The 21097-nt window shown below is 40.7% G+C and overlaps 2 protein-coding genes across 2 annotated transcripts; both read left to right on the plus strand.

Annotated features, from left to right (window-relative positions):
- Positions 1-416: 416 nt before the first annotated feature.
- Positions 417-14207, plus strand: lrrc8aa (leucine rich repeat containing 8 VRAC subunit Aa). Its single transcript, XM_035667675.1, has 3 exons — positions 417-593; positions 5820-7944; positions 9557-14207. Exons 2-3 carry the CDS (start codon positions 5830-5832, stop codon positions 9830-9832), a joined length of 2391 nt encoding a protein of 796 aa, XP_035523568.1. The 5' UTR covers positions 417-593; positions 5820-5829; the 3' UTR covers positions 9833-14207.
- A 1769-nt stretch (positions 14208-15976) lies between these two features.
- phyhd1 (phytanoyl-CoA dioxygenase domain containing 1) lies at positions 15977-19952 on the plus strand. The gene is made up of 11 exons (XM_035667676.1): positions 15977-16109; positions 17244-17402; positions 17785-17860; positions 18188-18235; positions 18322-18377; positions 18459-18521; positions 18628-18649; positions 18742-18870; positions 18987-19103; positions 19242-19368; positions 19491-19952. Exons 1-11 carry the CDS (start codon positions 16077-16079, stop codon positions 19537-19539), a joined length of 879 nt encoding a protein of 292 aa, XP_035523569.1. The 5' UTR covers positions 15977-16076; the 3' UTR covers positions 19540-19952.
- Positions 19953-21097: the final 1145 nt, after the last annotated feature.

A 21097-nucleotide genomic window follows, 5' to 3' on the forward strand; every position in this document is an offset into this window, starting at 1 on the left:
GATCTAAACTCTAAACTGCAACTACAACTCTTTGCACCTTACCGGTAGCGCCTTTTATCTTTTCTAAGTATTTTATTCTATTGTTGTATTTTATTCTATTGTATTTTTTATTGTATTTTAATGTACCTGGCTGCTATGACGACCCAATTTCCCTTTGGGGATTAATAAAGTCTATCTATCTATCTAACATTAGGCTATTCATTCAACATATGTCAATATATTGTTTATCTATAATAATTAAGCAGGGTTAGGGTTAAACTTTCTCCTCCACATCATTCCATTTTTTTAAAAGATGATGGAGGGTCAGGATATTTTATTTTGTTAATTTCTCTGTGTGTATGACAGTTTATCGCGCTACCGCCGTGCTTTTATCTTGACAGCGTGTGGTCAACACTTCCGCCAGTCTCGTGCAGCAACCCCACCAGCCTTCGCGAGCGCCTACGAACCCACTCGGCTCGCGCCTTCGAGCGGCGTTCACCTCGCACGCTCCCCGGTATCCGACACAACCACGCCAACCGAGGAGCGGACACACGGTTGAGAAATGTGTCACCTGTGCGCGGAGGTGGCGAGAGACACCAGCTTTAATAAAACAGGTGGGTTTTTATTTAATGTGTCTCTCTAACGCGTGTTAACTAGCCAGTTAGCTGTGTGTTTCAGGGTGATTTCACACTGCCGCAGTTTCGCTTACTGGGCATCGGTATGAGACATCCTTTCCCGTCGCCTCTCGGCCGCCTGTTGTTGAGGAGAAGCCCATCTTATAGGGGGGGGGAAGGTCGCTCACTGGGTTGGATTTACATGTTATATTATTAAGACTGCGCTGCTGTCGGTTTCTTATTCTCAGATGAATGGTTAATGTAATATCCTCGATTTTTTTCCCCCCAGTAACGTTTTGTCCACAGTTGGAGGCCGGCAAACGTTACATTATTCTGGTACTGTGACAGACAATATTGCAGTGGATTTTAGTTTTTATATGAATTATGATCCGTCTGATACTGTAGGTCGTGAAAAACAATATTTTATTGTTATATTTTTGTGAATTACAGTGTTTTTTTTTGTTGAGTTCATAGTGAATTCATCTTTCCTCACGGTATTTTCATTATGACACGAGTATTGCAGTAGTATTGTAGGATATAGTGTCACTGTAACATGCTTTTACGAGCGTGTATGGCTGGTGTAATATTTATATTATGGCCCTGTAAGATCATTTTTATAGCATTGTTTTTGAGAAGGGCTAAATGTGCCCTTAGTCAAATTAAATCATTTGATTGACTCTCATTTGTGTGTGTGTGTGTGTGTGTGTAAATGTGGCATCACCAGTGCTGTCATTAAAAGGGACATTTTTTTTTGTGAGCTAGAACCAGTTAGACCTGGATAAGACTGAAAACAATGTCCTGTCTGCTCCATGTCTTGATGTCACTGTACCGTTGCCAGGATTGGGCAGATGGGTTGAGAACAGAAGCTACGATATCTCTCATCTTCTACTGGTGGCCCGAGGAGAAGGTTTTTCTTTTCTTCTTTTTCGAGGAACGGGGTGTTTGCGATCTCCTCCTCATCAGCTGCAGAGAACATGAACCCTTTTACCTACAGTACACCCAGCAACAGGCGGATGGAGAAAAATCGAAACGACATTCACATCTTAAACGCATTTATTTGTGGAAAGGTTATTTACGCAGAAGAGAGAAGAGATCAAATTCCTATAGTCGGGAGTTTTGTCGAAACTTACTGTCGTTTTTTCAAAACCGCAAGACACTTCCTTGGTAGGGTTGCACAGATTTGATTTGCAGTGTTGGCATGAAAGCGGACATTGACCATATTAAGGGGATCAGGTGTGAGCCTTGCATATCCACAATAAATATAGTTTCTTTGTCGAATTCATTTTACGCACAGCATCCCGCACACTCAGTGTTTAGCACCACAACAATCCCTGGCCTCGTGTTACCTTACATAAAGAGGGTGTCAATCAGTTTCACGCAGTGTGGTGGTGGAACAGTAATTGGCATCAGCAGATAACCTGAGTGAAGGTATCAGAATCGCATTGGTATAGAAAAAGTTGGAAGTGTGCGCTCCTTTTTCAGTTTATGTTGTGCACTAGTGCTGGAACTGTCAATTAATCTGCTAATGGTCTTTTTAATTAATAATTTATACCGACAATGCCGATTATAATTTCTTAAACCCCAGTGTGATGTCTTCAAATGTCTTGTCCAAACAAAACCCAAAGATATTCAATATACAGTGATGTCAATTAGGAAATGATTGGCGTCAAATGGCAAAATATTTGGAGACGTTTTAATCATCTAATTATGTCAGCTCTCTTGTGCTTCCGTCAACAACAGGCGTTCAATAGGAGATGGTCTGAGACTCTTTTGATCCTGTCTTAAGCTCGTGTGAGACTTGGTTGAATATTTCCCTTACAACTTGACCAGTATGTGTTAAGCAACAACCACAACACTGGAATCTGGATATAATGGTCTCAACAACTAAAAGCTGGTGAAAGAATCCCCAAATGTGTCATCCCCTATTGATCCGTGCTGTATCATAGGGTGTGTACTACTTAGTGAATGTGCAAGGCTCTCGTGTTGCTAGCACTGAAGCTCCTTTGGGTGTATTCTGGCCCTTAGACGGGGATCTGAAAGTTGTTTCAGGGAGAATATTGAGAGATATACCGAAGACAAAAAGCACATATCGAACTAATGGAATGTAATAAAGGTTTGGAGCCAACTATTAGCGATGGTAACGCTGGCATTCATCTATCTTTCCATCCATCTATTTCCTGAGCCACTTATCTTCTTAATGGTTGCAAGGGGTCCGGAGCCTATCCCAGCACGGATCGGGCGAGAAGCAGTGTACGGCGTAGACATGTTTCCAGTCTAACACACAGAAAAACAAGAATACGGGTTGAGTTACGCTCCAAAATAAGTCGTTTGTACGATGTGTTGTCCAACCTCGTCGGAAATCAAAAGTGTTGGGGGGCGACTGTGTGTCCTGGAAGACATTCATGGTGTTGAAAGCTAGCGAGAGATGAGGGTGTAAAGTGGGTGTGAATGAGGGATTGTGGGTTTTGGACAGAAATGGTTGGACACAGAAGCCAGTGCGAAGGTCATACACCTAAAATGTATTTATTTTGACCAGATGATGGTGCTAGATTAAAAGTCAGGGGATCAACGATGGATTAGGATACATCAAGCAAATCCACCTCACCTCCTTGTCTTAACTGAAGGGGGCACGACTGCAAAAGAGACATTTCAGTCAGTTTCTCTGTTTTTCTGTTGGACTGTAGCTGCAGTTGAGAGACACTAGTGTCCTTGAGGGAAATTCGAGTTGGCTCTGTAATATGTTGGCTCCCGCAGCGGCCAGGTCCACCTGCACCTCTCAGCCCATGTGTCAGAGCCTCATCCACAAAGACTGCCCACACAAAAGCAGCTCTGTCCAGGGGAAAGGTAAGTTGCAGGAAGTGCAGTCTCGCTATGTAATCCAGTCTTGACCTCCCGTTTTTTTAATGTAGGACATCGTGGTACGGTTGAAGCTTTTATTTTAAGACATGCTACGTGAAGTTTGTTCTGACAGTTTACCTGATCTCATCACTCATCAGTGCAGTCACGAGACGGGCCAGTGTCTACGGTTTGAATTGGGGAACACGCCTTCTTCTTCAAATATCTTTGCCATCTGTGTTTGGCAGCAGGGAAAAGTGAAAGTGAGCAGGGTTTTCTTTTACTGTGTGTTGTACGTTCAGCCTAAACATATTTAATGTACTGTTCTGGTTTTTAACATGTAAGTAATCTAAAATGAGCCTGTTGTTGTCATTAACAGCACAGGAGTGATCACATTTCGAGGTTTCTGGGCTGCTGTTAGGGTCACTGTGTGTGCTGTCATTTCTGAGTTAAAGTAAAGCAGCAACCTAACAGAAGAGGCACACAGCGACTGTACTGCCGTTCTGGTTTGAACTGGATAAAACAAGGCTTTCTTTTTTAGCAACTTGACCAGCTATCCTCTTTCACCAGTTTCCTGTAAGTAAGGGGTAATCTGAGTGGACAGGGAGACCAACTCCTCCCAACTTTGTATTAAACTAAGCAGACATGATAAGACCTTGATATGTGGATATTCTCTATATACTACATGATTGGGTTTGTCCACATCAGACTTATTCTATGGTTAACATTAAGTATTGAAACACATAGAATAAGGGAAAAAACTGCTTAGATTGCTGTATTTATTGCATTACTCACACATTTACTGTGTGAGGAAGTAAAATGGTGCTATGATAGATGCACTCAAGTGTAAATAGACGTCTGGGATTTTGGTTTTGTGGTGTATTTGATATGTGGTCAGCAGTCTGAGCTCACTTGGTATCGCTTCCATTTTGCAGAGAGTTTCACAGTCAAAGTTCAACTTGTTCTTGGCTTGATTTCAGTATTCCCATCCACTCTGATACTTTATTCTCTGTACTTTTAAAGGTCCAGTGTGTAACATTTAGGAGCATCTATTGGCAGAAATTGAATATATAATATACACAGGTATGTTATTATTTATTTATATATTATATATTATTATTTATATTATTAATGTCTAACTACTTGAAAATAAAAATAGTGTTTTAATTACCTTTTAGAAGAAGTCATTTTTATCTACAGAGGGAGCGGGTCGACTTCTATGAACCGCCATGTTTCTACAGTAGCCCGGAGCAGATAAACCAAACACTGGCTTTAGATAGGACCTTTGGCGTTGTTTGCAAGTTTTGCAGCCACCGTAGTTTCTCTTAAATGCTTGGAATGGGAGGGTGAGGCAAGGGTGTTGCAACTAGTAAATACACTTTGCAAATAACACATTTGACAAAGCTCATCAGGAAATGGTCATTCATGTTTGTTTGTTTTGTTTTAGATGTTGAAGTGTTATTTCACATCATTACTCTGAAGAAGGAAGTGTGAAAGCACATCAGAAGATTCAGAGAAACGGTGACTTGTGTGAACATGCGTGCTATGTCAGGATTTGTGGTCCTTTTGCTTCTGGCTTGCTCTGCAGTCTGAACGACGGTGTGCTGTCGGCACATGCAGGAGCTCCAGGATATCGTGATGCACAGCAGATACACAGCAAATTTAACGACTGTGTCTCTCTGTCTGCAGCTAGTCTGGTAAACTCTTGGTCTTAAACATGCTGCCCGGGGCTGTGCGTATGATGATGATGACAACTGAATTGAGAGTTCAGTCCCTAAGTATAGGATTTATTGATTTGCCTGAACCAGAATGCAGAAAGATCTGTGTGTGAATCTGTAAAATATTTAAAGTGACATGCATGATGCTCTAATCTGCTAAACTACCGTACAGTTTATTGGCAATGAGCAAGCAGTTCTGTTCTTACGATATATAAGAAACAAAGGGAGTCAAAGAGGTTAAACGAGGCTGCATTAGATGTAAAAAGAGCAGAAGGGTGAATGTCTAAAAATTGTCATTTGAGCTGTAACTATACCATACTACACTCAGACATTTAACATTTTAGATCCCTTTAGTCTTGCATCGTTGCTCTCTACATTAAAGCTGGTGGTATTCTAGGGTGTGAAAAAAGTAATTTGAAACTATTTTTGATTCATAGTTTGTCACATTCCAAGCAAAAACTTCGTCAGGTTTAGTGTTGGTTGGGCAAAACAAGTCATCACTTCAGCAAATATTTATGGGGGGTAATTTCATAGAATAAAAATAATCTTATGTTGGATCTCAAGTTGTGTTAAAATACCATACCATAAATCTTTAAACTGCTTGTTTTGACTGACCAATAATCCAAACTTGACATGTCGCCAACTAATTCCCTGTTTTCTTTGTCTTTTTCAGATAAACCATCATGATTCCCATCACAGAGCTCCGGTACTTTGCTGACACTCAGCCAGCATATCGTATCCTGAAGCCATGGTGGGACGTTTTCACCGACTACATCTCAATCGTCATGCTGATGATTGCGGTGTTCGGTGGTACTTTGCAGGTCACACAGGACAAGATGATCTGCCTGCCTTGCAAGTGGGTGGTCAACAAGTCGTGCGAGACCATGCCCTTCCCAAACGTGAGCACCGCCAACGCACCGGAACCCAAAGGCATCCAGTACGACCTCGACCGTCATCAGTATAACTATGTCGACGCTGTCTGCTACGAGAACAAACTACACTGGTTTGCCAAATATTTCCCCTATCTGGTGCTACTCCACACCCTTATCTTTCTGGCTTGTAGCAACTTCTGGTTCAAGTTCCCCCGCACGAGCTCTAAACTCGAGCACTTTGTCTCCATCCTCCTCAAGTGCTTTGACTCCCCATGGACAACGAGGGCTTTGTCTGAGACCGTGGTGGAAGAGAGCGACCCCAAACCCGCGGGGAAACTGAACGGCTCGATGGATAAGAAGGCCTCATGTGTGAGCGAGGACGTCGAGGCTAGCGTGCCCATGCTTCAACGAACAAAGTCCAGAATCGAACAAGGAATTGTAGACCGCTCTGAAACTGGGGTTTTAGACAAAAAAGAAGGGGAGCAGGCCAAGGCTCTTTTTGAGAAGGTGAAGAAGTTCAGGATCCACGTAGAGGAGGGCGATATAGTGTACCGTCTTTACATACGTCAGACCATCATCAAAGTAATCAAGTTCATACTGATCATTTGCTACACGGCCTATTATGTACGCTACATCAGGTTCAGTGTAGTGTGCTCTGTGGACATTAAGAATCTAACAGGGTACAGCACGTTCTCTTGCGCCCATCCTTTAGCAACTCTTTTCAAGATTTTGGCCTGTTTCTACATCAGCTTGGTGGTGGTTTACGGTTTCATCTGCATGTACACTCTCTGTTGGATGGTCAGCCGCTCCCTCAAACGATACTCCTTCGAATCTATCCGCGAAGAAAGCAGCTACAGTGACATCCCTGACTTGAAGAACGACTTTGCCTTCATGCTACACATGATAGATCAGTATGACCCTCTCTACTCCAAGCGCTTTGCGGTCTTTCTGTCAGAGGTGAGCGAGAACAAGCTGAGGCAGCTGAACCTGAACAACGAGTGGACGTTAGAGAAGCTGAGGCAGCGCATCACCAAGAACTCCCAGGAGAAGCTGGAGTTGCATCTGTTCATGCTCAGCGGGATCCCAGACACAGTGTTTGATCTGATTGAGCTGGAGGTGCTCAAGCTGGAGCTTATCCCTGATGTAACTATCCCACCGATCATCGCCCAGCTCTCCAACCTGAGGGAGATGTGGCTCTATCACACACCAGCTAAAATTGAGGCCCCAGCTCTTGCTTTCCTGAGAGAGAACCTAAAGTCTCTTCACATCAAGTTCACAGACATCAAGGAGATCCCGCTGTGGATCTACAGCCTGAAGAACCTCAGTGAGCTGCACTTAACCGGGAACCTGAGTGCTGAGAACAATCGGTACATCGTCATCGATGGGCTTCGGGAGCTCAAAAGGCTTAAAGTGCTGCGTCTGAAAAGCAATCTGACTAAGCTGCCGCAGGTGGTGACAGATGTGGGCGTGCACCTGCAGAAGCTCTCCATAAATAACGAAGGCACCAAGCTGATGGTGCTCAACAGCCTGAAGAAAATGGTCAACCTGACAGAGCTTGAGCTTGTTCGCTGCGATCTCGAACGCATTCCACACTCCATCTTTAGTTTGCACAACCTGCAGGAGATTGACCTGAAGGACAACAATCTGAAGACAATAGAGGAGATCATTAGTTTCCAGCACTTGCACCGGCTCGTGTGCCTGAAGCTGTGGTACAACCAGATCGCTTACATCCCCATACAGATCGGAACACTTACTAATATGGAGAGGCTTTATCTGAACAGGAACAAGATAGAGAAAATCCCCAGCCAGCTTTTCTTCTGCCGCAAGCTGCGCTTCTTAGACCTGAGTCACAACAACCTGACCAGCATCCATGCTGACGTAGGCTTCCTCCAGAACCTGCAGTACTTCGCTGTGACAGCAAACAGGGTAAGAGGCGAAGCTTCCCTTAAATTTGTCCAGTCCATGTTTTCATTTTAGTGAAAGCTAGAAATGTAATCCGTCTCCACCCCTCCATCTTTCTATCATGTGTGACACAAGATTAGCTCAAAGGCCAGATAAGGTATTTACAAAGGTCAGCGCTTCTAAATGCTGTTATATGATGTTCATAGACAGATTGGGAGTTATGGCTTTAAAGATAAGCACATGACTAAGGGCTTTGGCAGTTTTGTCATTGTGTGTTGTCAACAGATACTTGGCTGGATATTTTTGGGGTTTTAGAAGTGTCCTTGGCAGTTTAGACTTTTGGTCCATGTAGAAGTTGAAAAATGTTGAAGATACTAATATAATCTTGGTCTGTTTATCTGCTTCCCAGTGACTGAAGTGACAGAACACATGATTCAGTAGCACACAGCAGTCAATTCAAATTTATGCTAACTGCTGTCACACAGCTAAGACATAGATACAACGAAGAATTTCAAAGCTTAGTCACATTTTTGGTATAATTGCACATTTTTTCTCTGAGACCACATTATGATTGTTTGAGCATGAAGTACTCCCTGCCCTTCTCACAGTGTAATCCAGCCTCTCCCCTTTAGAGAAGCAAATGGCTGATAAAACTGTTCCCATCTCCGGTAGACTTCCTGAGAAGTCTGCTATTACTTTTTTTAAGTAAACCCTCAAAGTGGGCTTTATTTAGGATGTTGTTTATTTCAGTTGCAAAGATAATCACCTTAAATACTTGCTGTGCCAAATCCTGCCATCACACTCACGGCTGGGTTAGTCCATTTGGCTTATTTAAATTTAAACATTCTAGTCTTTTCAAAATGCTCTTATGAATTTTATTCTGCTCGCTGTGAAAAATGTGAAAAACCGCGTTCTTCTGGAAACAGCGTCAGGATCATGTGTTTTCAGTAAAGGCTACTATTACTGCCGTTTTATTGTGTTTGCTTGTACACCGAAAATAGGTTCCAGCAGGTCTGTGTGAAGCCAGAAATAGCTCCATTAAATGGGGCCCTTCTGGTGTCTCTTGTGTTTTTTAAGGCCTCTCTTTACTCAACCCTCTTTACACCGTGGGCACATTATCAATTCAAATGAGTTGTGTAATTGTGAAGAATGTGTCTATGTAGGCGTTTTTAATAGGATGTGATTTCAAACAAAAAGAATTACAAATAGGAGAAGGACTTAATGGAACATAAGCACACAAAAGGTACAAGAGTACATGACTGATTGTTGGTTTTAAATGATTTGTTACACCATGTAAGCCAGTTTTCTTTTTCCAGTATCCTAAATTTCTAATGAGACTTTTTGACTTGGCAGCGAATTCTTACTGCCCTTTAATCTTATTTAGATTCTATTCCAGTGTTGAGGGTTGTGTTGTGTTATCTTCTTTAATGTGGTGACATATATGAAATAAACAGCAACTAGATCTGAACCATTCTCCAGTCACTACAGTGGAGAATCATTTCCTTTATGCCCTTTGCTCACCTCTCAAATCCCTGCCTTCTTTGGCCAAGGCATATGGATTAAAAATTGAACAACTGTCTGATCATTGTTAACTTGACACCCTCCATTATTCTGCCTCTTATCCTCTCCAATTCAGATTGAGACTTTGCCCCCAGAGCTGTTCAAGTGCAAGAAGCTGCGCACGTTGAATCTTGGAAACAACTGCCTGCAGACGCTGCCGTCACGCTTCGGAGAACTCACCGGGCTGACCCAGCTGGAGCTGAGAGGGAACCGTCTCGAGTGTCTCCCAGTGGAGCTTGGTGAGTGTCGGCTGTTGAAGAGGAGCAGTCTGGTGGTGGAGGAGGACCTGTTCAACACGCTGCCATCGGAAGTCAAAGAGCAGCTTTGGAGGGCCGATAAGGAGCAAGCTTGAGCCTAAGCTCAGTGGAGAGCTGCAGAGGAGAGAAGTTTGATTGATTGGTGAAATCAACGAGCAGTGATAGTTGTTTATAAAGGCAGGCAAACATTGAGAGGTTTGCAGCAGTGATGGCTGTGCCAGTTCAAAAAAAGTGACATCTTATTGTTTGGTTGGTGCTTGGGGCTTCCCTGGCAGGATCTATGAACGGAACGGATGTAAAACTTCAAGACCTCCAGGGATGTATCATGTTCGCCAAGGATGAAAGGTGGTGCTGTAATGTGGCTTTTCTGTAATCATGAATATAAAAGCAAGGAAGCAAGCATTTGATGTCAAATATGCATGTGACAGTAGGACCTTGCTGAAGCAGACCTGTTTATTAGAGAGAACCAAAAAAAAAAATCAAGAAAAACGTTGCACGATTCAGCCTTGCCGGTGAGCTAAAATCACTTCTTTGCTGATCATGTGATACATGCACAAATTGAACATGCTCAAAGCAGTGTTTGCCTGACCTTCCTCTGGCCTTGAGACTCAAGATTTTACTTTTGAAATTTTTATAGTTACATTTGCAGTTGCGCTGCAGTGTGGCTCAGAAAACTGACAGCTGTTGGTGAATAAATTATAGTGCCACTGACAGCCAATTTGTTGAGGCATGAAAGTTTGGTCCTGTGGTTGTCTCCAGGGCTTGGAGACATCTTTTTATGTGAACAAAATGACTCTGTGATGAAGATCAACAGATCATCCCACAGCTGATCTCACAGCTTAGGCCTTAACTCAGAGGACTGATGAAACGGCATCAGTGACAAGCTGTCTAATATTCAGCAGGAACAAATGGGAACAAACTCTACAGTACAATGTCTAAATACCCTCCAGTTGTTCATTTATAACGCCAGCCTGTGCGGCGGGCGATTTCTTGGCTGTGTGGGAGCTGTGATGGAGAAATGCACCGTTCTTCTTGGGCTCTTTATTTTGCTTCACTAAACACCAGGCCTTATTGAGGCATGTGAAACAGGCTTTACCTTATTTAGCATGACTGAACATCATATACATTACTGGTGTGTCTTATTATCGGTTATGTGATTTGGCCCCTTTAACAACGTCAAGAATTTAGTTTGACTTCAGGCGTTACCATACATTGGTATCATGTTTGAGCCTGTGAAACTTTGATTCAACATTCAAACAATGTGATCAAAATCCAGTGAGTGAGTGAAAGCCACGAATCCAGCCATTTATTTGTCGTTTTGTTTAAAATGTATTTTAAGCGTCTTATGGAACATATATCTGTAGTGGAAGATCTTAAGTGACCTTTGGTCAATTGAAGGCTAATACATGTTGCTTCATTGACTGGATAGTAATTACACAGGTGTTTGCGCTCCCTGTATTAAAGCTACAGGGACACAAACATTCAGAAAACTCCCTGTCACAGTTGATTTCTTTGTATTAAATTTAAACACATGCACGCTTGCACAGTGCAAATCTCACAACCATTAGATGACCAATAAAACAAACCAGAATCAAGGTACTTTTTAATGATCAGTATGATTTTGAATTCTATGGCACTTCCAAGTGGATGAACTCCTGCAGATAGGAGAGTCTTAACTAGCTGCAAGTTACTGCCAGTCTCCAAAAGCAAAGTGTTGGTGACTCAGTTGCACAGCTGTTTGTATGCTAGCCCTTCTATTTATCATGCTCAGTTTACTCCAGGGGGAAACTGGACATTCGTCAGCGCTTTGTTTATCCAAAATAAGGACAAACAGGAAATTACAGAGCGGAGGAAACTGGTTTTGACCGACCTACACAAGGGAAACATTTATTCGCAGAGAGAGTATGCAGAATATGTGATTTCCACGTCCATGGTCCAAATTGGTGCAACATGCTTTGTCTGCTTGAAACACTTTTCTTGTTAAGACCTTGGAATTTATAGCATCATTTGGAGTAACCCTGCTATGTTTACTCCAGCCAGGCATCTCGTTGCTAATATATGGCCTTATCTTTTACAAGCTTTATGCCCTGTTAATGATCACAAACATCATGTTCATGACTTGTTTTTTTCACGTGTTGTAAAATGTAAAAATGAAATGTGTAACGTCTTTTGTTTCATACATATCAGTCATATGGTATGTGGTCTTATTGTTACCAGCTGTTCTCTTTTTTTAATTTGAGCTTTTTAAGCAATTTTAAAGGAAGTTTCACTGTAATGATACAATTGCACCTTTGTTCACAGTGAATTTTGTTTCACTGAGGCCTTGCTGAATCCAAATGCCCTTCTAGGGGTCATTAGTGAGTTTCTCCCTACGCAGTCCTTTTCTGAAAGAAGAGCCTCATTCTTAAATCTGTTGACTAGTAAACAGTTCTGAAGCTGGAAGCAAAGGTCGCAGAAAAAAGGAGCAGATGACCCCGGAGAAAGGCAGCAATTCAAAGGAAATCTCAGCTTGTCTAGCTTGTGTCACATTTTTAAAACATAAGGAATGTATGAAGTTGTATGTCCACCTCACTCTGGTTTAGTTTCTGTGGTGCCAAGTAAGAGCAAGAACATGCTTTGCACTACATTTTGCAGATAGTGACCTGTTGGATGCCAAACCATGAATGCAAATAGGCAAGTAAATGGAGCACTAGCACATTGAACTGCAAAAAGATGAATCTTCTAGTGCAGTAGCTGCCGGTGGATATAGGGACAGGTCGTAGGACAACTTTGACGTCACTCCAAAGTAAATTTGATATAGTAACATGGCTCATCGTAGTGGTGCAGTGCAGTTGTCAGTGCTGCTGACACTTAAAATCTCCCTCCTGCAGTGCACCACAGAGTCAGTGTCAAATTAAGACGTTCAAACAGTGCCCGTCAGTTATTGTATCAAGTGCCCTTAACCTCGTGTCATTAGAGGTTGGATAGTCACACAGCTAAATACACCGTTAGAAAAAAGTTCTGACCTTTATCTAACCTTAAATTCAGTTCTAGTCTGTATTACTCTTGAAGTTGAAGAGTGCCATAGAAGTCTTTCTCAGGGCATCGGTGGGAAGTCATTCACACATTGGATTTGCTCAAATTGCAATATACATGTATTTTTATTCATATATCTGGCCTTTCTCCACTTCTGCTTCAGCATTGTGACTCATCTGCAGTCAGCCAAATGTCTCTGGGTGTCACTTTTTCCTGCTAACATTTGGATTTATATTCACAAATACTTTGGCCAGGAATCGCCCTAGTCATTGTTTCTGACCTCCAGAGTTGTGACTACGGCCTTGACAGCCACTTCCCTATTGAGTCACAAGATGAGCCCATTTAACCTGTCGCCCCACTCCCTTTCCTGCGCGTCAGCGTCAGTGTCAGCGAAGGACTGAGATGAGGTCAGTCAGCCATTTGCGGAGCACCAAAAGAAAGGAAGTTTTCGTGACTAATAAAAATTCCACTTGGGTACGTGAAAACTGTTATGCTAGCACTTTAATTGGTATCATGTCAGAAGCAAACCATTCTCATCCAAACACTTTAAACAATCCTTTTTATTCATTCTGTGCATATACGCCAAAGTTGTTTTGCTTTGAAATTGTCTCTCTTGAATGTTTTTAAAGTACAAGATATCAAAAATGATCTTCTGTTTTTGTTTTTATGTTATGTATGCATGATAAGGGTTTTATACAGTGAATCTTTTTTTGTTTTTTTGTTTTTCTTTGGACTCTGCTCCTGTCCCCAAAATACAAGACAGGATTTCACAACTGAACTGAACTATCAACAGAACAATCTTATATACTGTAAATGGAGGTGAGCTCACCCTCCAGCGTGGGCATTGTGTGTAGCAGTACACATCATTGTACTGTTAACATCTGTAATATTTCTGAGGTGTGTACATTTTTGGCCGGTCACATACCATTTCACTTGAATCCACAAATCGCATTATTCAACAAAAAAAAAAAAAAAAACTGCCATAATTGCATTGACATCTAATCTCTACCTATGTATAAAGACTTTTTTAAATCCATGATTGTATTTACTATGTACGATTAATTCATCTCTGTATTCTGATGCCTGTAGATCAGGGATATATGAAAACAGTTCTCTTTTTTCCAGGGGGTTCACATCCATTACATCTCGCAGCATGAGTTTGTTGATACTGAACTTGTGTGCATTATAGCCATACAGTAAGCCACCAACTTTAACCCCCTAACCACAGTCATTGTTGAATATAGACTGTAAGCTGGATGGACAGTTTTAATCAGCACCGTCTGTATCACACGTGATAAGGCCTTTATTAATGAATCCTTGCCAAGTGGACTGAACACTGGCTTTTTAAGCAGGACGTCTGTAACTATGGACAACTGAACTTTGATTTCCTAATGTTCAGACCCTACTTTTGTACCATTCTGACACGTGATAATAAAATAAACACTTAACACTAAATCCTGTTGCAAAGAGTGGTAATTGCTTGTCTATTGGATGGGTTCTTCTTTCAGGGGAAAGTCTTGAGCACATTGCTGAGAATTTGAGAATTTTAAATACTTAAGAAGAAGTAGGCTAATAGACCCGTTTCTCTGCTGACATTTTGACTTGTGGTTTAATTAATAACATTAACCATGGCTCTGTTCTATTAGATGTCCCAGTAAGTAATTGGAGTGAGCCAGTCATGTTATTAATTACACCTGTGCTTTGCCTGCTGTGATAAAGTTATCGAGTTTTATCTCTTTCTCACAGGGATTATTGATGACACTGCTCTTCCTCAGGAGCAGTCGGGGTATCCAAGTGACTGCAGGTCAAATTAAGTTATTCAAATTTAGAATACAGACATTTCTAATTAGAATAAATCCCAAACTATGCTGCCATCCATAGAGCCACACTATAAACTTTGACGGACAATGAGACATTTATGATATAAGTTTTTGAACAACATCTAATATCTGGAAATAATACAATTACATCAATATTTCAGGATGACAGGCTTAAAAACGAAACATGAGCTCCAGATAATTAAGTTATAATGAACTGTAGTCTTCAGCTGCAAAATATTAGAGACTGACACTTATTCGCAACCCCTTATCACAGGTTTTGTTTATCTACTAAACAGTGAATTGTAAAAGGTTAAATTCGTATTAGTTTGCAAGAGGGGGAAAGCAAAGATTAGAGCGAAGTCTCGCAAAGTGAACATCATTTTGTGTTGGTTGGGAAACCTCAAGTTAAGATTACACTTCTGTTTTTTTTGGCTTTTATTGCCTTTATTATAGTGACAGCTGAAGATAGACAGGAAAGGGGGGCAGAGAGAGGGGATGTGCAGCAAAGGGCCGCAGGGTCGGATTCAATCCCTGGGCCGCTGCAGCAAGGACTCAGCATTGGTACGTGGTGCCAGCTCTACCCACTGAGCTAACCAGGCGCCCTGCACCTTCTGTTTTTAATAAGACATCAAGGGATGATAGCTCTGTAGTGACTGGTGGTGCCTGGTGGTCAGATACATAGAATGTACATAATTTACTTTACCCCCCTTCTTTTGTAGTATTACTAAAATGACCCACGTTATTAACCCCTAACCAGCACTGTCCTTTATTATAAAGTGCATTTAGACAAGGAAGTGAAGGAAGTATTCACATCCTTAATTTAGTTAAAGTCCATACCTGTGTCCCTTAAGTAAAAGTAAGAGTTTTATTGCAAATAGTCCTTTAAAATATCTCATACATATATATATATATATAATATAATATATATATATATATACAACAGATTTCCTCACTACAACAGGATGATAGCATTGCATTATCAGTACTACACTGATGCATTAATGTGTAAGTACTGTAGCATTTTACTGTTGTCAAGGTGGAGTTCATTTGTATTATTTTATAGTCTGTTGGGTATTTTAATATATAACTGTGAATTATATTTGTATAAACTCATCCTATGTTTGGTTTGTGAAATCTTAATCTGTAAAGCAACTAAAATGAAGTGGAGCGGGAAAAAAAAAGTACAGACTTCACCTCTGAACTGGGATGGAAATTGAATTGGCCACTAGATGGTGCTGTAGTTCATTTGTTTATGTGCAGGTTACAGTAACGACATGAGCGACCTCTAGAGGTCATCCCGGGCTACTACAGCACCGCCATATAGGCTTCTGCGTTGCAACGAAAGAGTTAAAGTCCAAAATCCTATTAGGCCTCTGTATGGTTACACTTTAAATGATTTAGACAGGTCACATGGTCGGAAATCAGTTGCTGCAGGCTGCAGTTTACCCGGATGGTACACATCGTATCCGTCCCATGAGCTGGACCTCTCTCCGAACAGACCATCATGGATTTTATGACAGATCTGGACGTGCAAAAGGTGAGCAATGTAGATTACTGTGATTGTCTACTGCATCACAATCCTGCAGGACTGTGTTGTTATATATTCATGTAGTGTACATGACAGTGTTTGTGCACGTTTCAGGCTCATTACATAACATGCTGGAGCCACAAGTGGCCTTTTAAAAAAGCTCTGCACGACCAAATGCACAATTATTCTTGCTGTGTAAAACACCAAAAGCTGCCTTTTAGTGTAAGTTTGCCAGTTTGCATTAAGACACTGAAGAGAATTTGTTAATTATCTCTCTTATTATTGTGACTACAAGTAGGAACACAACCATACAAGTATGTCCTATACTGAAATATCTTTCTTTTTGCAAATTAGTAAGTTTATTTATAAAACACAGTAACAATGTGCCTCATAATGAAATGAAACTGAGCAACTGACATTAAATACAATCAGTAATGAATTGTAATTGAATTGAAAGTATGTAGTATGTGCATTTTAGCATACACAGACCTTCCTCAAACTATATGAATTGCTTGTGTGAAATTGTAATGAAGACCATTTTGATAATCAATCAACAGCTAAAGCCAACTAAAGGCCAAATCCATCCATGATCCTGCTTCTTATAGAGCACAGCAGTGATCGTTGCTGCATTTTTGCTGTTTGATGTGATAGTAAATGAAATATTTCTGGGTTTCTGTAATTTAAAGGAAAAAAAAAAAGCTTGGGATTTGGAAATTGTGATCACTATTTTCTGACATTTTATAAACCACACAATTTCAGTCGTTTTCAGTGCAGTCTGAAGAGGCAGGACACAACCAGAAAGTAAAAACTGAGGTCCTTTCCCCTTTTATTTTGAAATTCAATTGAGGATATATTTAATATGTAAATGCTGCACATTTTAGCCTAGATAGGACTTGAGCAAACACAGATGCCTCTTGCATAATTGTGTAATAGTGGAAGTAGTCATGAAATATTGCCCCATCTTGTCAAACATTGAATGTGTAAATGCTCTTCATTTGACCTGAGATTCGAAAAATCTTGCATATTTGTGGGTAAAAGTGGAAACATATATGAGAGAAAACTACAGAGGACATGTCTTGACTCCTCAGTGATAGCTTCAGCGCTGTGAAATTGACCCTGCAGCCCTTTCCTCTCATTTGACAGTACATGGAGGATGGGTATGTGGTTCTGGAAGGGCTGCTGAGCTCTCAGGAGTGTGACGAGCTGAGGCAAAGGATGGCAGAGATAGTGGACCAGATTGACGTCCCGGAGCACTGCCGCACCACCTTCTCCACCTATCACGACGAGCAGCTCAAAACACAGGTGACCTAATGCGCGGTACACCTTCAGATGAGTCTCAAACAGTGTCAGTGACTCACAGATTCATCCGACAATATTTCTTCCACATGCTTTCCATGATATTGCACTTGAAGATGCAGGTAAGGTTCCCCGCTTATGTGCAGTAAGGCAGTGTGTGACCCCATTCATGATAAAGCTTACGTAGCCTGTAGGTACATTACCCCTGCACTGATTCACAGTGTTTACCCCGACCCTAAATGCCTCCTCTCAGGCTAATAGCAAACTCTTGTGTCAACAGTCAGTCAATAAATAGTCAGTGTCAGTGAGGTGTCTCTCCGCTCTGTAACGCAACCATTCCCTGCTAGATCAAGTGACTGATAAACGTTGTTAACCTTTCGACCTGCAGGGAAATGCTGACTATTTCATAACCAGTGGAGATAAGATTCGCTTTTTCTTTGAGAAAGGAGTTTTTGATGACAAAGGTGAGCTCTATAAAAATTCTCTCTAGCCTTTTATACACAGTGCTGCTTTCTTTATTTAATCAGAGCCCGTATTTTTCTGTATGAAACAACAGGTACATGTTTATCAATTACATATATTTTTTTAAGGAAATCAATTGTGGGTTGAAAAGAGTAATATAAAAATGTCTTGTAAACATCAGATGGTACCTGTTATCACCCTAAAAAAATACTGGTTCTGATTAAATAAAGAGATAATAGAAAACTGCAAAATTCTTAGGAGGTTTACACACTTTCAAGCAGCACTGTATGGCGAAAAATGACAACTTAAATGGGGATTATGTCTTGCAGGGGAATTCATCGTACCAAAACAGCGATCACTAAATAAAGTCGGACATGGTAAGACTTCGAATCGCTTTCCCCCAATGTCACGCGCAAAGGATTTTTCCAAAAGTCCATAATTAATTCAAGTCTTTCTCTTTCAGCACTACATGCCTATGAACCATTGTACAAAAAGGTTACACATTCACCCAAGATTCAGGTGAGTGAGCTGTTGTACAATATCTGAGAATGATGTCCCGAGTCACAGAATAACCAACACTCACATTAAATGTTCTCTTAGGGCATAGCGAAGAAGCTGGGGCTTGCAAGTCCTGTGATACTGCAGAGCATGTTCATTTTTAAGGTAATATTTATAAATATTTATGTGTCTATGAAATGCTTTATAGTGTCAGAGGAGGCTATAAAGGAAATTCAGGATAAGATATAATTTTTATTTCTCTCTTTTACAGCAACCAGGGATTGGTGGGGAAGGTAAGACAACTAAATATATGTAAAAATAGACTCATGCAATAAACATTCTTGCCATGAAATACCCTCATAGCCGAGTTTTGTCTGTTTTGTAGTGACGCCGCATCAAGACGCCACCTTTCTGTACACGGAGCCTCTGGGCAGAGTTATGGGGGTGTGGATTGCCCTGGAGGATGCGACTGTTAACAATGGCTGCCTGTGGTTCATCCCGGGTTCACATAATAGTAAGCTCACAATATAACTAACCTCGCACTGGTGCTTCTAAAAGTAGTTGCTCCACTCAGTACCAAACACTGTATATAATAATCCTTCTTATATTATACATCACACCTTTTCCCAGGTGGTATTTCTCGACGTATGGTACGCACCCCACCGGGCACCTTTCCCCTGACAGACTTCACCGGTCGAGAGCAGACCTATGATGAAGAGAATTTTATCTCCGCACCTGTTAAAAAAGGTAATTCACTCGTGTCTTTGAATTTAAATAAGTAAATGAGAGGGGACATCAATTTGTATTTTCAAGCACTTTCTTAAAGCTGTGGGTTTGGTCAGCTGTCACACATTTCCAACCAGTCCTCAACCGCTCTGTGTTCAGGTGGTGTAGTCCTGATCCACGGAGAGGTGGTGCATCGCAGTGCTGAAAACACCTCCGAAGACTCTCGCCACGTCTACACCTTCCACATCATGGAAAGCAAGGACACCCGCTGGAGCCCCGACAACTGGTGAGAGTTTACTAGAATTGGGTAGCATTGTAAGGTTTCTTCTATTTCTTATTTCTATATACTTTAACTTGTGTTGTCTTATTACATCGCCTTACTAAGCTAACTTTCTTTGGTCTTTAAAGGTTGCAGCCCACTGAAGAGCTCCCTTTCCCGTCTCTCTACATTAAATGAAGGATGTTTTTGGCACAGCAGTTTATGGAAATATACTCAATCCTATCCTAAAGGAGGACCAAGATATAGAAGGACCAATATGTATGAACTGTTTTAACTATAGAAAATGTACTGCCATTCTCATGGCTTGTTTGTGTCCTGTATGGAACCATTTGTGGTACGTAGCCTGATGCAGAGTTACTGCGACAAAGTCAATACTGGATTAATAGTGACTCATTGTTATTTTTGATGAATATATCAATATTTTTAAATACTATTTTTTAATACAGTGAAATTTGAATAAACATTTTTAAACTTTTTGGCCATCTTTCCATGCACACTCCACAACACAACTGATATTTAGATGTACTTTTATTCAGCAACTCCTCATCAACATTGTTACCAACCAGCATTATTATTGTTCAAGGTTTTTTTAAATTTTTAAAATTTGTGTCAAAATGAAATGACAGATTCCGATTTTTAGACAACAGTAAGCCTATTTTCAAGTATGTTCATTTTTAAGACATAACTTAAATTAAAAAAACAACACAATTTAGTGTATGAATGATTATTAACCACAACATCCAAACCTCTTATGTTAATTTTGAAATCCAATTATGAAACCAAAGGGTTAATGCCCATGTTGTAAGTCATTCGGTCATTCACTGCTTCTCAATCAAGTGAGTGTTAAACAAAAGGACTAAAATAGGAGGCAATGTCTATCTTTCTTTGATGCACGTAACATGCAATATTATTTTTTATGTAAGGATGTTCGCAAAAACAACATACAAGTAGGATCATGCTAATAAATTGTACATGAAAAGAACCTTTACAGATGAACATGAAGCTATTCATGGGTTCATGCTGAAAACAAGTTTCAGGTTATAAACTGTAGCATCCTCATAAGAATGATGAGATGAAACCTGAAAGCAAATAGTCAATAATATGGATAAATTGTTACGAAACCAAGTCGCTCAAAACAAAAAGGGCTCATCATTTTGGCCCAAAGCATATCTACAGACTCCAAACATATGCAGGGTTTGTAGGCTCAGTATCACAAGGAAATGTATATATATTAAGTTTACCTTTAAGGGGTCCCAATAAACCTCAGAAATATTAAATAAAGTCAATTTACAAAACAAAAATATACTGTAGAATACCTGTGTACATGTTACAGTACTGAATTTCACATTAGTGTCATGCAGGAGCATAGAGAGTTTCTGCCACGTAGAAGTATAAATCAGCCCTTATGAAGAAGAGTTGAGAGGGGCTGCCATGCTTTCATCTACAGAATGTACAATAGTAGGTCATGTGTGATAGAAAATATACTTCTTAAGGCAAATATTTTCAGCAGTAAGTACTTCATATTGCCATCGGGGAGGCAAAACAATCTGATAACAAAAACGTTGATTAAGAAAAAGACATCAATAAGCTAACTTTTAAATAATGTTCTTCAAAGGCAATACAAAGGCATGTATCCGTTTGGGACAAGATAGGAAAACCTTCTCATTGATGATCAGAATTTGCCATTTTAGCAGCGTCTCTATTGTCCAGAATTCTGTGTTTAAAGGACTCCCCC

This window comes from Morone saxatilis, unplaced genomic scaffold (assembly GCF_004916995.1).
Source record: "Morone saxatilis isolate NCDOM2014 unplaced genomic scaffold, NCSU_SB_2.0 Contig21, whole genome shotgun sequence".
Lineage (NCBI taxonomy): Eukaryota > Metazoa > Chordata > Actinopteri > Moronidae > Morone > Morone saxatilis.

Excerpts from the sequence above, each read along its gene's own strand:
- lrrc8aa (XM_035667675.1), top strand. The coding sequence starts at position 5,830 with ATGATTCCCATCACAGAGCTCCGGTACTTTGCTGACACTCAGCCAGCA. Across the intron at positions 7,945-9,556 it reads TCGCTGTGACAGCAAACAGG|ATTGAGACTTTGCCCCCAGA; the intron begins GTAAGAGGCGAA and ends TCTCCAATTCAG.
- phyhd1 (XM_035667676.1), top strand. The coding sequence starts at position 16,077 with ATGGATTTTATGACAGATCTGGACGTGCAAAAG. Across the intron at positions 16,110-17,243 it reads CAGATCTGGACGTGCAAAAG|TACATGGAGGATGGGTATGT; the intron begins GTGAGCAATGTA and ends CTCATTTGACAG. Across the intron at positions 18,378-18,458 it reads CACATTCACCCAAGATTCAG|GGCATAGCGAAGAAGCTGGG; the intron begins GTGAGTGAGCTG and ends ATGTTCTCTTAG.